This window comes from Grus americana, chromosome 3 (genome assembly GCF_028858705.1).
Source record: "Grus americana isolate bGruAme1 chromosome 3, bGruAme1.mat, whole genome shotgun sequence".
Taxonomy (NCBI): Eukaryota; Metazoa; Chordata; class Aves; order Gruiformes; family Gruidae; genus Grus; species Grus americana.
The window spans coordinates 70,277,436-70,292,418 of record NC_072854.1 but is presented as its reverse complement, the minus strand read 5'-3'; the positions used below and the strand labels follow the sequence as shown (position 1 = coordinate 70,292,418).

At 38.7% G+C, this 14,983-nt stretch overlaps 1 protein-coding gene across 16 annotated transcripts in view; it reads right to left on the bottom strand.

Annotated features, from left to right (window-relative positions):
* The window catches only part of SYNE1 (spectrin repeat containing nuclear envelope protein 1), a 311,090-nt gene that overhangs the window by 286,427 nt on the left and 9,680 nt on the right, over positions 1-14,983 (bottom strand). For all 16 annotated transcript variants that reach the window (XM_054822896.1, XM_054822889.1, XM_054822893.1 and 13 more), the window contains exon 2: positions 14,315-14,580. In XM_054822896.1, the coding sequence (XP_054678871.1) occupies positions 14,315-14,378 (64 nt within the window). In that variant the 5' untranslated portion in view covers positions 14,379-14,580. The remainder of the gene's footprint in view (positions 1-14,314; positions 14,581-14,983) is intronic.

Sequence of the window (14,983 nt, the reverse complement as noted above, 5' to 3'; positions counted from 1 at the left end):
TGCCCTTTTCTACTCCACTTGTCACTTTTACACGCTCACAAAAGACACACCATCACTCAGGACTGAATTCTGAAATTACGTAGGTGATCAGGACAAGGCGATCACAGACTCTCCTGGCTTCACAATTATGAATTATTTCAGGTTAGGTCACAGTCTTATCTGGTGCATCTTGTGCTAGCTTCTGCAAAAGGTCTGTCTCAGCCTTCACTAAACTACCTAGCTTCTTCCTCAAGGACAACAGATCAGCTGCAAACCCTGCATGTTTTCTATAGAGCAGTAAGAGGCTTATACTAGTCTAATCAACTACAGTTTAAATCTGTATTTCAGTCTCAGCTGCAGGAAAAGTCTAGATGTACACATTCTCTTAATTTTGATGCTAAAATGGGAGGAAAAAGGGAAACTAGAGAAATTAGATTATACATTATATCACTAGCCAACAGTTTAATCTGATTTCATCTTTATTGGTGGACAGCAAAGTACAGTCAGTCCTCACTGTGGTTACAGAGACCTAGTGAACTTAAGATTAAGCATGGGATTCATTTGCCATAGTGATTTTTTTCTCTTTAGCACTAGGTTTATCTCAGTCTCATTCCGAAGGTGGGGGCTTTTTTTGGTTTTGCTTTTTATGTGTGTGGGAAAAGAGACAATTTTCCCTCCAAATAAAGCATGGCTTTAAAAGGGTAAATCTGCCAAAGCAGCTTATGTCCAGCATTGCTGGCAATCAGCCACAAATTCTGTCCAGTCACTGAGGGAAAAAAAGATTTCTGGAGAACAGATGATCAGAATCCTGTAGCACTGGTTTGAGACAGAATGAAAGAGGTCATCGAAATGCAGCATATGGCTTTCAGTGACAAGCTATTGAGTTGTATCTTTAGATCTCAGCATCTCAGGTTAAATGTTTCTATGCCAGAATATAAATCTAGATGACAACACCTACAAATAAATCTGAACCAATAACCATTGCACGTTCTTAATCATATGTAAATATCAGCTGTTAACAAGCTTTTAATTCTTTCTGCTTCTAGTTCTTCAGCAAAAAGGTAAAAGAATGTTGAAGTTTAGATAAAGCTAAAATAACTTGCTCTCATCCAAGTCATTTATTAGTAAAAGATGTAATGAAATTGACAGTTTTGAAAGTGTAAAGGAATCTAAGCAATAGGTTTTAGTACAAGAGGCCAGAGAAAACCAGGAGGTAACAATTGACTAGTCTGAAACTAGACTAATTACATAGACTCAGGGCTTCAAATTATTTGGAAACTGAAGCGATGACCTAGAAAACAAGGTCCCTTTATCAGGAAGAGAGAAGAAATGGAGATACTACTTTATAACAGACTAACGAACAGCTCTTGCTGTATAATTCAGAACTCCTCCCCAGAGCAAGTGCAAGAGAACGCTGCAGGATCAGGGAAGCACGACCCAGCATCCACCCATCACCCAGTAATAAGCAAACAGTCAAACCCTGATAGGGAGCAAGCAAGCAACAATGCTATAGACATTTTGATTGTACTCAGAACTAAAATTACTAATTCAGATGAAAGACTTCTCCTCTTTGGGTATAAGGATTTTGAAATAGAATACTGAGAGCATAGTCAGAAATCTAGGTTTGATTTCTTACTGAGGTAGGTCCTCAGAGGAATGCAGATACTGTCTTTTGCTAGCAGGTATTGTAGAGTGCCTCCACAATAAACTACTAAAATAAAACCAAACTTTAAGGCCAACATGCTCTTAGAAGTTGATTGAAACTGAGACAGTTCACAACCAGTAACAGTTAAAACTCTTGCCATGGTTATTTTTTATGGTTAGAGATACAAAGCAGCTTCTCTCTCCATTTTCATTTTTCAAGGCAATGTTATTGCTGTTCTTAATATCCAATCTTCTTTCCTAAGTTTTTTTTCAACATTTCTACCTATCAGAATGCTATATGGGTTCCTTTTGCTTTCATTTCATTTTTTCTTTCACTCCTATGTGTATTCCTATGTGTTTGTTCTGTTTCCTTGAAAACATTATTTATAGCTTTTTACCTAACTTTTAATTACAAGTTTATCTTGCTGGTAAATGCAAAGAAGCATTAAAAGACGTTTTGTTGTGTGAAATGGGCTTTTTCTCTTTAAGGTGATTTAATCTTCCACTCAGCTCTGAATTCTTTTCTTCACACTTTTTCCTTTGGCAACAAGAAGTAGCTAAGTGTCCAGAATTTTTATCAATTCACTCCAATCTTTTCCTTCCCTACTGTCATGGTTTAACCCCAGCCAGCATCTAAACACCACACAGCCGCTTGCTCACTCATCCCCCAGCAGGATGGGGCTGGGGAAGAGAATTAGAAGGGTAAACATGAGAAAACTCATGGGTTGAGATAAGAACAGTTTAATAAATGAATAATAATAATAAACATCCCTGTGTTGTCAACACTGTTTCCAGCACAAATCCAAAACACAGCCCCACACTAGCCACTATGAAGAAAATTAACCCTATCCCAGCTGAAACCAGCACATCTACAAAGAAAGTTCAATGCACATTTTCATGTAAGTCTGTTTATCTCTTTTGCTTTACCTGTGACATTACCATAATTCAACTGGATACTTTTAAACTTCTTACTTTTAAACCTGTGAGAATAACGTGAACTCCTTAACTACTGGCACTAATGTTATGTTAATTAACTATGTCACTGAAATCTGTAAGAGAAATGGCATAGATTCCAGATTTGGTCTCATTGAAAATACAAATCTGCTGGCAGTTTGCATTTCAGTCGGAGAACAACCATTGTATTGTCACGCCTGTTGTTTTAAATAGCTGCATATTTGCCGTTTTAACCATGCCAGGAAAAAATTATTTTTTAAAAAAGCACTGCAGCCTATATAATTTCCAAAATTTTTGGTTACTAATATATAATAATGTGGAAAACATACTGTTGAAATGTACAGTGTGACTCTTCAAACATGTTGCTGAATGTGTAAGTTAGTTACAATTTTTAAGCCAAATTTCCAGCTACTTCCTATTCCTGATGACACAGTTCCCACTCTTTTGGGCTTTCAATAGGAACAACCAGCTATTAGTAATAAACAAAAATAGCTATTCATAGCTACTGGTAGCTACATGTGCTCTTGACTTCTATTGATAGATAGATATGCATCCGATTTTCAGGTCCAAGCTGGTACTTAACCAACTCAGTAGAGTTTTAGAAACTGATTTATTCTTCCTGACTGCAGTAAGGGCCATGTTGCATCCCACACTTTCATAGCAGTGGGTGAGAATGAGACCTTCCTCTGTTTCAGTTCTCACCTGGAAAGTGATATCAACTATCCTTACCACCTTCAGAGGTCAAAATGTGCTACCTCATTACATATTTGCATACCTCTGTCAAAATCCAACCAAAAAAAATTAGAAAAAACTTTGGCTACTTAAGAATTAGCACAATGACATACCATTAGATAATCTCATTCATAAATGTATGAAACTTCCTATTCAAACCCAAAGACTTCTTACTGATAAATATAAAGTGTAATTTTTTTGTGCAGACACGAGTTTCCCTAGGGAACACAGGATTTGAATGTGCCCAAGCTCTCAAATACAAACGCAGAGAGAGCGTGAACTATTAGTCTCTTAGAAACTAGATGTAAACATAACAATTAACTGTTCATGATTCCTTTTTTTTATTCAAATCACTTCTGGCAGTTGGTCATACCTCCAGTTTTCTTAGTAACCACACGAATGAAAAGGCAGGCTCAGGATTATGAAAGAAGAATTATGCAATGAGGCTGTGTACAACCTCCTCAAAGTGTCTATACAAAAGGCGATTCTGGAAAGCAAGACCAAGAAAGCAGTTTATACAGCTGAAGTCTTCTTCTCCCTTCCATGATACATTGCAATGGAGAAGCAGCAGATTTTCTCCTCCCGAGACAGTCAGTGAGCCAGCAAAAACCAAAATGAACTTCTGCCTCTTTGGGAAGCAGAAAGCAGAAGCTTCACAGTAAGATTCAGAGCTTTGTATTCGAAACAGGTTTAATTTGAATGAAAAAGCAGCAATCCAATCTTTCATTATGGCTATTGGCTTTTTTTGTAAGATGGATACATATTTTAGACATGTAAACAAGGTTGTCACATGGTTTCATTTTTATATAATGGACATGGCACTGAAGATCAAAATTAGTAGTCCTAGGATAGCCCACTGACTTTAGCTCACAATTGCTGATAAATATATATTTATATTTAGAAATATTAACTATGTTGAGGGTACTAAATACCTTTGCAAATAATAAATTTCTAATTTCTGAATCCTAATACCATTGAAGATTTTTAATCCACTTTATTTGTATGATTATGGATCACATTATAAAGTAATTAAGTCATTGAAGACATGCATCTAAAGATGTATAAAAAATGCACATCATGCCTTTTTATAGCCATATCTACCTCTGGCAGCCCAAATGCCTTTTCAAATCTTATGCTTCCTGCATTGCACAACTTCAGTAATGCAAAGAAGCCAGAAATCCAGGTTAATTAGCCTTATGTCCTGTCTAATCAGTCTCAAATCAGGGTATGATTATCCATGTTTTATTACTGCAACTCACATCTGCTAACAAAGCTTTATGCCCAGACAACCTCTGCTAACACAGCAGCTTGATCATGTTTGTTTTTTCATTGATTCATGATTGATCATTGGATGGTCTCACCTCTGTCTCTCCTGTCCACAAGCTTGACTTTTGGCTTCCTTAAGCCAAGCCTCACTCCACCATGGCCTGAGTTCTGTGACAAAGCATGCCACCAGGGGAAAGATGCCACCTGGGCTGCAAATCTCCACAAAGGGTGCATTCCTGAACATTTCTCTCCTCATTTGAGGAGGAGCACAAGCTTTGTGACTGCCATTAAAAGGTACTTCTTGTCCTTCTTGCTGTAACAAGGCACATCCGATTCACCCACGTATGAAGAGAAGAGCAACATCCAGGCTGCAAAACGGCACTCGCTCACATCGCCGGTCCAACTAATAACAGAGAATGATTGGGCTGGTACGGTGACTGTACTAGTAGCTCATAACTGTTGTATTTGGTGATGCTGATTCTCGATTCTCTCCTGCAAAACCACACAGTGTTTCTGAACTATCCAGTGGAGCTATACAGGTGGGGTTTTTCATCATCGTTAACAAATTTTCTCTCTTGACTCCTGTATCTGCAACTGCCAACTAAACAAGCGTCAGTTTGCAGTCTCAGTTCTGACTCAGTATCGGGAATGGCTGCACTACTTGAACTTGGAAAAGTCTAAGGATGTCTCGGCAAATGAGATATTAAGATAGTAACCCTGACCAAAACAAGCAGAATGAAGAGATGGGCCTTTACACAAGCTCAACTGTAATGATGATTTACTTTAATTTACTTGGGAGAATGAAAGCACAGTCCAAAACCTGAATTTACCACAAATAACCACAATTTCTTACAGACGGTCAAGTCTGAAGACTACAGTCTCCATTCCTAAGTGAGCTTTTTTCTTTTTTCATCTGTTAGGCACTGCAAGTAAGTAAATATTTTGCTTTGCTACGCTGGCTTGGCCTCATATCATCTGGAATACTGTGATCTTGTACGTAAGGGGTTTTTTTTCCCCCCCTCCAAGACCGGAAAGCTAACAGTAATACTCTTCGCCTACTATTGCTGCTGTAGTTCATTCCCTTCACCTTATGGAAAGACGAATTTTTTCCTCTGTTTTAATGAGCTTAAGATAAAACCTTTACAGAACAGCTGCTGCATTCACAAGGTCTGGAAGCAAGCAGCTTTCTTGCAGTAGCGCCTTGAGTAAAAACGTACAGCAAGTCCACCGCGACATACGGTCCTTGGCACTGTACGGTGAAGAAGCTGTACCTCTCCAGGTATGCCAATGATAACCTCCAAGCAGGCTGGTGGAGGCACGACAGCCTGTGCAGTTATTGCAAGCCACACCAGCTGCCCTGTATGAGTAGCGTATAGAAAGCATAGGAACAGTATACCCTATCTGTGCAGGTCTTCGGCATCTCTGTAAGGGGATGATGAATTTTCCCTGGGAACTGAACTGGCATAGCTAAAAAGAAACTCGGTGATTTGGGTAAACTAAATTGTAACTCCCAATTCCACAGCAACAGCTGCGTAGATATAAGATGTTATTAAATAGATACATTTCACATCAGGGTGAATACAAGTACAGTCTTTAGCTTGGAGATTCATAGATTTTGCAGGTTTGTGTCACAAGCCTAACAGTGTTATAAAGAGATTACATACATTCTCTACAGATGCTTAAACCAGTGTGCATCAGTAAGGGAATAATCCTCTTAAAAGTACTAAAAACAAGGTAATAAATACTGAAAAGTAATTACATAAAATCTGGTGAAATTACAGCAAAAGAAGTTTCACAAATTATGTCTCTTAATACATTAATGGTTTATGTTCCATGTAATGAAACCCCAAATAATATTTCACAGTGCTGTATGTTAACAGCGATGACTCCTCAGCAGTGGGAAGAGACCCCCCCCTCAGGGTGGGCATGAGAGACACATAAACCGGAGAGAGGGGAGAGCAGGTTGAGGTGTGGGGTCTTGTCTGGAGTCCAGGAGGAACCGTCCTCACCATGTAGTAACTCGGCATTGCTGCTTCCTCCACGCTTACCTGGAGGTTACTTATCCTGAGACATCAGGATGCTTTTCTACTCGTTCCCTAACTGTTCTATTATTCAATTAAAATAATCACTGAGAACTCAAAATAAAACAGGATCTGTTTCAATGGACATGGTGGATGTTAGCTTTTAGTTAGCCCTAGTTCCTTCACACATCTTCTGAAACGAACATTATATGAGGAGAGGTCCCAAATTAAAGTCTATTAACAAACGAGAAAAATAAAACATATATCCCCAAAACCAAGCAACCAGAATTTCACTATAAACATTAGCTGTGTAATTAAGTAATCAGTTATAACTTCCTTTAAAATGTAATATATTTCAAACATCTCTTCTTAGTTTACTGTGGAGAAATAAATTCCAAAGAACTAGAGGGGTTTTCTTTGTAGTTTGGGATTCTTTTTTTTCTTTCTTCTTTTTTAAATAGACTATTGGATTCTTAATAGGTTGTTGACACTTCTTTCACAAGGCTCCTTGTCATCTTAGATGAAATGCAGAACAAGTAGCCTGTTTTCTTGCACACAATAATAGATGATTCACTTGGATACTTACAACTGCCATCTAAAAAACTCAGTGTGAGTCTAAAATTATTATTCTGTGATATGACTCACAAGGAGAAGCTTTGTGACAGAAACTAGGATATTTTTAAGCAAATGAAGTCTAAAGCACAAAATAAAAACTGCATTCTAGAAATAGTCTATGGAATGAATTGCTAATAATTGTTAGGTGTTATTTTTTATCTGTGTGTTTTATTTACCTGCAAGTATATTCTCTGCAGTATATTGTCATCCTGATAATTAAACCTGGTGAAGCTTCTGCTTTCCAGAAAAGAGTAAAACAGGATTACAGGAAAACAGTAGAACTTTCTCACTGAAATATTTTGCCTTTACACTACTGAAGTCTCTACATCAGTATACAAGCATGACCAGCAATAGTTCCTCTGCAAAACTATTTTAATGCTTATTAATTAGTAACTAGGGACAAGAGACATGTTGTCCTGTAATTTTCAGTTCCTCTAGTATTAAAAAACAGCAGAAGTGGCATTCCAAAATGGAGGGTCGTTTATGACAATGACAATTTGCTACGTTCAAATTTAATAATGCATTAAAATGTACAAGATGTATTGTAGGAAGATACTACAGCACAGCTGTGAGAAGATAAAGTTTAATTTTTCAAGCCTGCAGAATGCTCTAATGTAAACAGGAAATTAATTAGATGTCACAAAACAGACAAATGACAATGTCATAACCTACATGGCATAGAAAAACCTGACATCATAATACTTTGAAGATACTCTGCTTCCTGATAGCCCCAACCCAATGCTATTACTGCCTGTCTAGCAGCCTGTCAGAATACAGAGGGGGTGCTCTCAAAAATACTCGTCACTGTAATATTTCCCTTCTCAAAATCTTTATCTTCACTAAACCCTCAGAATTGACATGTAACTGTTCCTATTTAGACTACATGAAATATCACCCCTTTCACACCAGCAGAAAATATGGCAGATGTTATTTTAAGATAAAGTCTTAACTGGAAACAGTTTTTGAGCCTCAGATAGGGATTTATCACAACCAACGTTAAACAGCTGCAGTGTGGATGCCTACATATGAACTTGTCAAACTAGACTGAGCAGAGTGGAGCTGGTGAAGACAGGCTCATATAAAACACAATTCGCCTGACATATTTTGGATATCCACTATATTTCAGAACCACCATTTTTAACCACTGCCTATAAAGCAAGCCAAGGAGGATTTTCCTCTTTTGTTTTGCCTCCTGCATTTTGCCCAGTGAATCCTGTCCTCAGAGTTGTAATAGTAGCATTTGAGAAGGTAATTTCGGTTTTTAAACTGTGTTCCTCCAGAACCAAATGAAAACAATCTTAGTCTGAGACACTGCCATATCAATGATTTTCTGCCCTAAATATATACTTTATCCCAGATGAAAAACTGAAAAACTATGTTGATTTTTCTTAAACAGAAACTCAGATGCATTTGCCATTTATACCACCTGTGTGATCTGTAGGGGTTTGTACCCTGGCTGACGACCAACCAAGTGGAAAGAGGAACACAGATTAGTTTACCAACCTGCAAGAACTGTGCTGTGATCATCAAAAGTGCAAGCAAGGAAAAAAGTGAGTAGGAAAATGCCAATTTACATTACATTATTAATTTTGGGAGAAAAAGCAGTAGAAAAGTGTAGGCAATGAGATTATAGTATTAACTTAAAAAAATTAAAAATGTATTTTAAATCACTAACTTGGAATTTGTTAACAAAGGAAAAACTCAGAAAATAAGACCATGCTGCACTAAAACGCTGTGTTGCAAACTGCCCCAGGACTGTTTTCTCATTGAGGAGAACACAAAATGAAAGCTAACTACAACATAAAAACAATAATCATGTGGTTCTTTTCACAGAGATACTTATGGCACTGTATGTGACAAAACATTCTATTACAACATGATACCTAGAATACAGTATATACTTTAGTCATATGTGCTGCCAGTTAAATGTTTCGTTATCCTTTCCCCTATGTTTCTGCAACATCTATAGGTAGCTCAGAACAGCAATACATCAGATTATTACTATCAGATACCTGGGTCAGAAGAGACCTGAAATGGATTCTCACAGAACTTGTTTCCATATGCATAAACCAGAACTGAGTACTTCTAGCAATGGCAATTTCACAGCTAGCCTTAGCAACTTTCCTTATCCAATGTTAACTAATATTTAACCTGAATACCCCTGGCTGCAGCCTAACAATTTCACATGGTTTTGTTGCAGTAAGTGAAAATACTTGATCTCTTTTCTTTCTTTTTTTTACTCTTTAATAATTTCCTTTTCAGCTATGATGTTTGTCCAGCTTTCTTAACCTTCACACTTAGATCTTCTATTTCAGTATTTTGTTCTGAAGTAATATTAACTTAAAAATTCTCTCACACTAAAAAAAAAAAGATTGAAATCTTGCTTGAACTCCTGTTAAGTAACACATGGGTTATAATAAAATTCAGATTCCCAAGTCATAATTTAGATTTACTTGGCCTTCAGGTCACATAGCCTACAGAGTCAAAGGGTCTATTTTCCCATAACATACTGCCAATGAGTAATGAATTGCCTTAGTTACAAGACTTGCTCACCTGAGAGACTAATGATTTACTCTGGCATCTTTTGTAACTCAAGAATCTTCTAAATGCAAGAAAACTGCAGGAATTGAGCTGCAACATTTCAGAAAGTGAACGATTGCAAAGAAAAGGCAGCAGGAGCAGCACTGCATGGAACCAACGTACCCCAGCAAGCTGAACAGAAGGAAACCTTATCCAGGGCAGTATTTTGACATGGGGGTAACACTCAGCTGTGTGAGGTGCGCAGCATGCCACTCCTGACCAAGCAGACCTTTTCAATCTCGCTCACATTTACAAATGTGAGGCTGCAGTTTGATTTCGCAAACAATAAAACAGTAAGTGGCACTGAAAGGGGAGACCTTGCCACTTGCCTTTTTGCCAGGAGCTCACCTGACCTCTACAAACCAATTTTCAGCTGGTTCAGGTCTAAGGTAAGAGGAGGAAGAGCACTGGTGGAAAGCAAGTTGGGAACACGCACATAGTGAAGCAAGGTAGCTTTCAGTAGCAGGTATCTGTTAAATCAGCTTAGCTTAATGTTAAACTGTGGCTCTTGGCACTGTTGACTTAGAAAGCAACCAAAGGAAAACACTGGTGAAGGTACATATTAACAAAACGTCTGTCAGCTAAACAGAAAAAAGACCTACTGTTTGATTAATGGCTACTGCTAGTACAGCACAGAAAAGAAATGCAGGATGCAAAACAGAAGCAAAACAAGAGCCAAAAGTTAAAGGCGGGGTGGGGGGTTGGGCAGGGGGGAAAGGAAGGACAATCCAGATAAAAAGCAACCCACAGCATTCTGTGAGTAGCGACAGTGTACTTCAGTTCTCAGGTTTTGTGAGTGCTCCTATAATAAAAAAAGTAAACTAGGAAGTGTGAGGTACTATAGAAAACCTTGAACTGTGCTAGCAAGGAATAAATTATGCAATGACAAGGACACTAAAGGATGTCATCAGTTCATTCTATAGTAACACAAGGATGCATTCCTCACGCTTAAATTCAGCAATGAAAAAAATCAGGTGTCATCTCTATATCCTCTCCTCTCTGCAGCAAATGAGGAGAGATAGACACTTTAAGAAAATCAATTACACCCTTCTTAACCACCTGCCTTAGCTCCTGTAGCAGTCACACCACCATTTATGCCCCTGAAAGCCCAACTTGCCTGACCCAGGTGAGACAGTCCCGGCAGCCCCTGAGCACCAAGCAGGGCAGCACCATTCGAGCAAGCTCCAAGGGAAGGATAAGCAGGAGCTAGTGGAAAGATACCACATGCAGCTACAGGTACATATAGAGCAAAAGAGTGAGATGGAAGGCAACTGTGGATTCTGTGGATTTATACCTACCTTCCTAATTACAATTAACCTTTCCTCAGAGACACTCCCCACCCCCATTTAAAGTGGTAAGGCTACTGTTTTCTGCAACCCTTGCCTGTTATATAGGTTATAAAATTCCAAGAATTTTTTAATAGGAAGGATTTTTGCTTCAAAAACATACCCTTATTAATTAAAATTCAAATGACAAAGGATCATACTCCTTCTGGAGATGCCTGTCTCTCTCCATTGAGTGTAGACTGAGCTATAATGAATAGCCCTATGTTTCATTTTTTATTAGGATGACAGGGATGATGAAATTAGAGATGATAAATCTTATTCTCAGTGTCCACCTCCCTCTTGTACCCTGCCTGGCCTGGACTAAAGGAGTAGTTTCTCCATTCTTCTGGGCAGAGAAAGCAATACTGCAGTAAGCCTTTGCCTGGGCACCACGGGATAAGACAGGTTGTATATACACTTGCACACAAACCCACAGCCCAGCCCAGCACGCTGCACATCTTTATGATTGTTTGTCCCATGTGGATTTATGAGGCAGTGATATGCAATCTTATTCAAAAACTCTGTAACGTTTACAGAGTGTTTTGCAAGTATCATAATCACCAACAAAGGGGAATGGCTGGAAATTATTTTTATTTAAAAAACAAACCAAACAAACACCCCCAGAAACAACTTTGTTTCTCACTGCCAGTTTTTAGGAGAGCTGATATAATTGCGTTCACCTGCATTATGTACAGCAGAAATTTCAAAACTGGTGTTGAGAATGCCAGTGAAGAGTGGCATTTTTCTGGTCGTTCCTACACTCTCCCACCACAAACACTTACTGGAAACCTGTGAGGTGAATATGAGACAACGATGTGGAGGAGGGATCACAGTTTGCTTTACCTCTCTCACTCAATCCCAACGAGTTCCCGTCACTGAGATCTTGCAGCACTCTCTGTCACACAAGAACTCCCCTGCCTCAGCTTACAGCCAGGTAAAAAAGCAGGTGTAAAGCACAACTGCTGCTTGGCACTGACTGAGGATCCCCCAAACCATCCCCGTTCCTGTTACACCATGAATACTCTCAATTCCACTTTCACCTTGAGCTACAATACCCAGCTCCAACCACACCGACCCTGGGTTGCCATGCAAACGCGACAAAAAATGTCTTTGTGTTCCTATGTTCGTACCTGCTCCTTTTTCAGTTGACTATAATTTCTGAAAGGTAGAGTATCCTTAATTCGCAAGGGCTAAGGTAGTCGCAGTGCAGATTGCCTGCTCATCCATAATGCAGAACTACAGACTAAAAAAAGACTTGGGCTCCAAGCACTCCAGTCTTGGCACAGGTGATTTATTGAAGCAGTGCTTCTGCAGCAAAACTCAGATCCCAGCAATACAAGCTGAACTGATTTCATCTGAGGAGCAAATAATCCACTTATAGGTATGACTTCAAACTAACACGCAATGCCAAATTTGCATTTGGTTCATACATTGTCTTCTAAAAAGTCTTCGCTTAAGATGTCACTTAATTATTTTTGCTTAATTTCCAAAAAGAAAAAAACCTACAAACATGTAGCAGACAGAACTATATATCAGATTTCAACAGAGCAAAATACATAAAAATGAAAAATTATGTAAAAAACCCAAAGTGCAAATAAACAGAACAGCTATTTCATCAGTAACAGCTTTACAGATGTTTAGAAAGTTGGTATATAATGGTCTGATAATTAATAGTCCACATGCTCTGTAAATACCTCCTGTAGCATCCTCCTTACTCATTGCTTCAGAGTACCAGCCTGGATAATCCTCCCTGAACACAGCTCAGCTCCCTGATCCTTTCCTTTGCAATATGCCTCCATACCCTTTGAACACCTCCACCACTTCAAGCATGCTTTTCATCATGTTCCTCAGAAGTCTCACAATTTCATAATTATTTCATTTCTTGCTTCATTTCTCTCTCTTTTTTTTTTTTTTTTTTTTTCTGGAATCCTTATTAAGAACATGACTTCTTTTAAATATGTAGTATACTGATATATGTATGTGTGTATATATATACACACACAGTGTACTCAGACCCCTGCCTGTTCTTTGAGCAGGGTTGCCTCACTGTACCTTTGCACTCTCTCATTCATTTGTGTCTACCCGGAGTGTCTTATCCTAATGTTTAATAAAATAGCAAGGAAAAAGATAGTAACTGTACAAAAGGCTGAGGAACCTCAACCAGAAGCATTTTGGAATTGGAGAAGTGCTGTAGCAGGTCTGAATAGGACAGATGCTGCATCTTTATTTATTCTTATATTTTTCTACTGAGGCTAGATGGAAAATATGCATGCTAGTTGTAACTGGTGGCTGGGAAGCTGAGTTCAGATATCCTGAACTGGAAAACAATAAATAGAAGGAAAAGCCATGGGAAGATAAAGCTTCCAGATTTAGAAGATGCAGAAGCAGGTAGCAAGGGTTTTGTCCATCTAAACTTTTGTAGAGGTCATTGGAAACTGGTGTGTAGAGAAAGTAAGAAGTCAGGGATTTATGATCAAGTTTAAAAGTTAACAGGAGTGAAACCCACAGCAGTGCTGACAATTTGTTTCTAGTCAATATCATCATTTGAACAAAACCCTACATCCTAAATGCAAGCCTTTACCTGCAGCATTTAGGTGTATAATTTCTAAAAAAGTAAGACAATAACTTTATTTAACAGTGCTTTATTATAAGAACTTAAAAACATAATGAATACTGCAAAGGCATCCTGTGATATGTTTTCTAGAAGGTCACCAGCTTCAGCACTAATAATTAGCTCGTTGACCTATGAATTCTTCAGAGCGTAACAATATAATGATGGAGAGTTCTCGTTAGGAGACGGCAAGTATTGCTAAACTAATGAATGCTGGTTTATCAGTAGGGCAGATCTACCTGTAGACTTCATAGCTGAGAAGAGGATAGACAGAATTTCTATTCTCTTTTCTATGAGAAAACTTTTGCACAATCAGGTCACATGAGAGAAACAGAACCAAAGTCTCATAATCTTCAATTCGGTGTCCTGTCCCATGGATCCACGTCCATAATAGCTGCCTTTAAACACCACTATTAATGCTATGCCAAAGGGCTCACATGATCAGAGCCCTTCAGATATACTACAAATATTTTCAGTTATTAAACTTCAGAAATACTGTCCTGACTGTGCACTACAGTAAAAATTAGGAACCTCCATTTATGAATAGATGGCAGAGCAGAGAGCACCAACCTGAGTCAGTCTCTTACCTTGAAGTCGTTGCATGACATTGGCAATATCTCTAGATCTTGCCACCAGTCGGGATGATGCCATGATCTCTTTGCAGAGAGTCCACTTCCCTTGACAGAAGTTTCCCTCCAAGCCGCTGACCTTGGTGAGATGAGGATCTCGGTCGGCTTCCTTTTAGCGTTCAACCCTCAGCCCTGGCACAGCATGCCTGGGGCAGTCAGGCGCCTCCGGTCCAACGCCAGCCCTCACAGGGCTGGGGAACAACGCTGGCGAGCAACCTCAGCACCTGAGAAAGAAAGTACCAAAGCTTAGAGGATACTTTTAAAGACTAAGAAGTCTGAGTTTTAATAGCTACTTTAACGTGTAAAGAGTGGTATGTTTTGTGCATATTGTACACCCCAGGCAAAGACATAATTAATGCTGAAAGCTTGCTTGGCAATCATCAACAGAATGAAGCTGCAAAACCAAATCATTAAAAAAAATTGGCGATGCACCAGACATCAATGCTTTCCCGAGGATGCTTGTGGATATTTAGAAATAACAATAATGTTATACATATTAAAAGTAATACTGTAATACTTCGTAATGTAAACAATATTAAGCATAAAGGAGGAAAAATGAAACTGCTTGTAAAATCCCAAAGCCGTACAACTCTCATTCTGTTTCACTGTGCTAGCAAGGAGCACGTA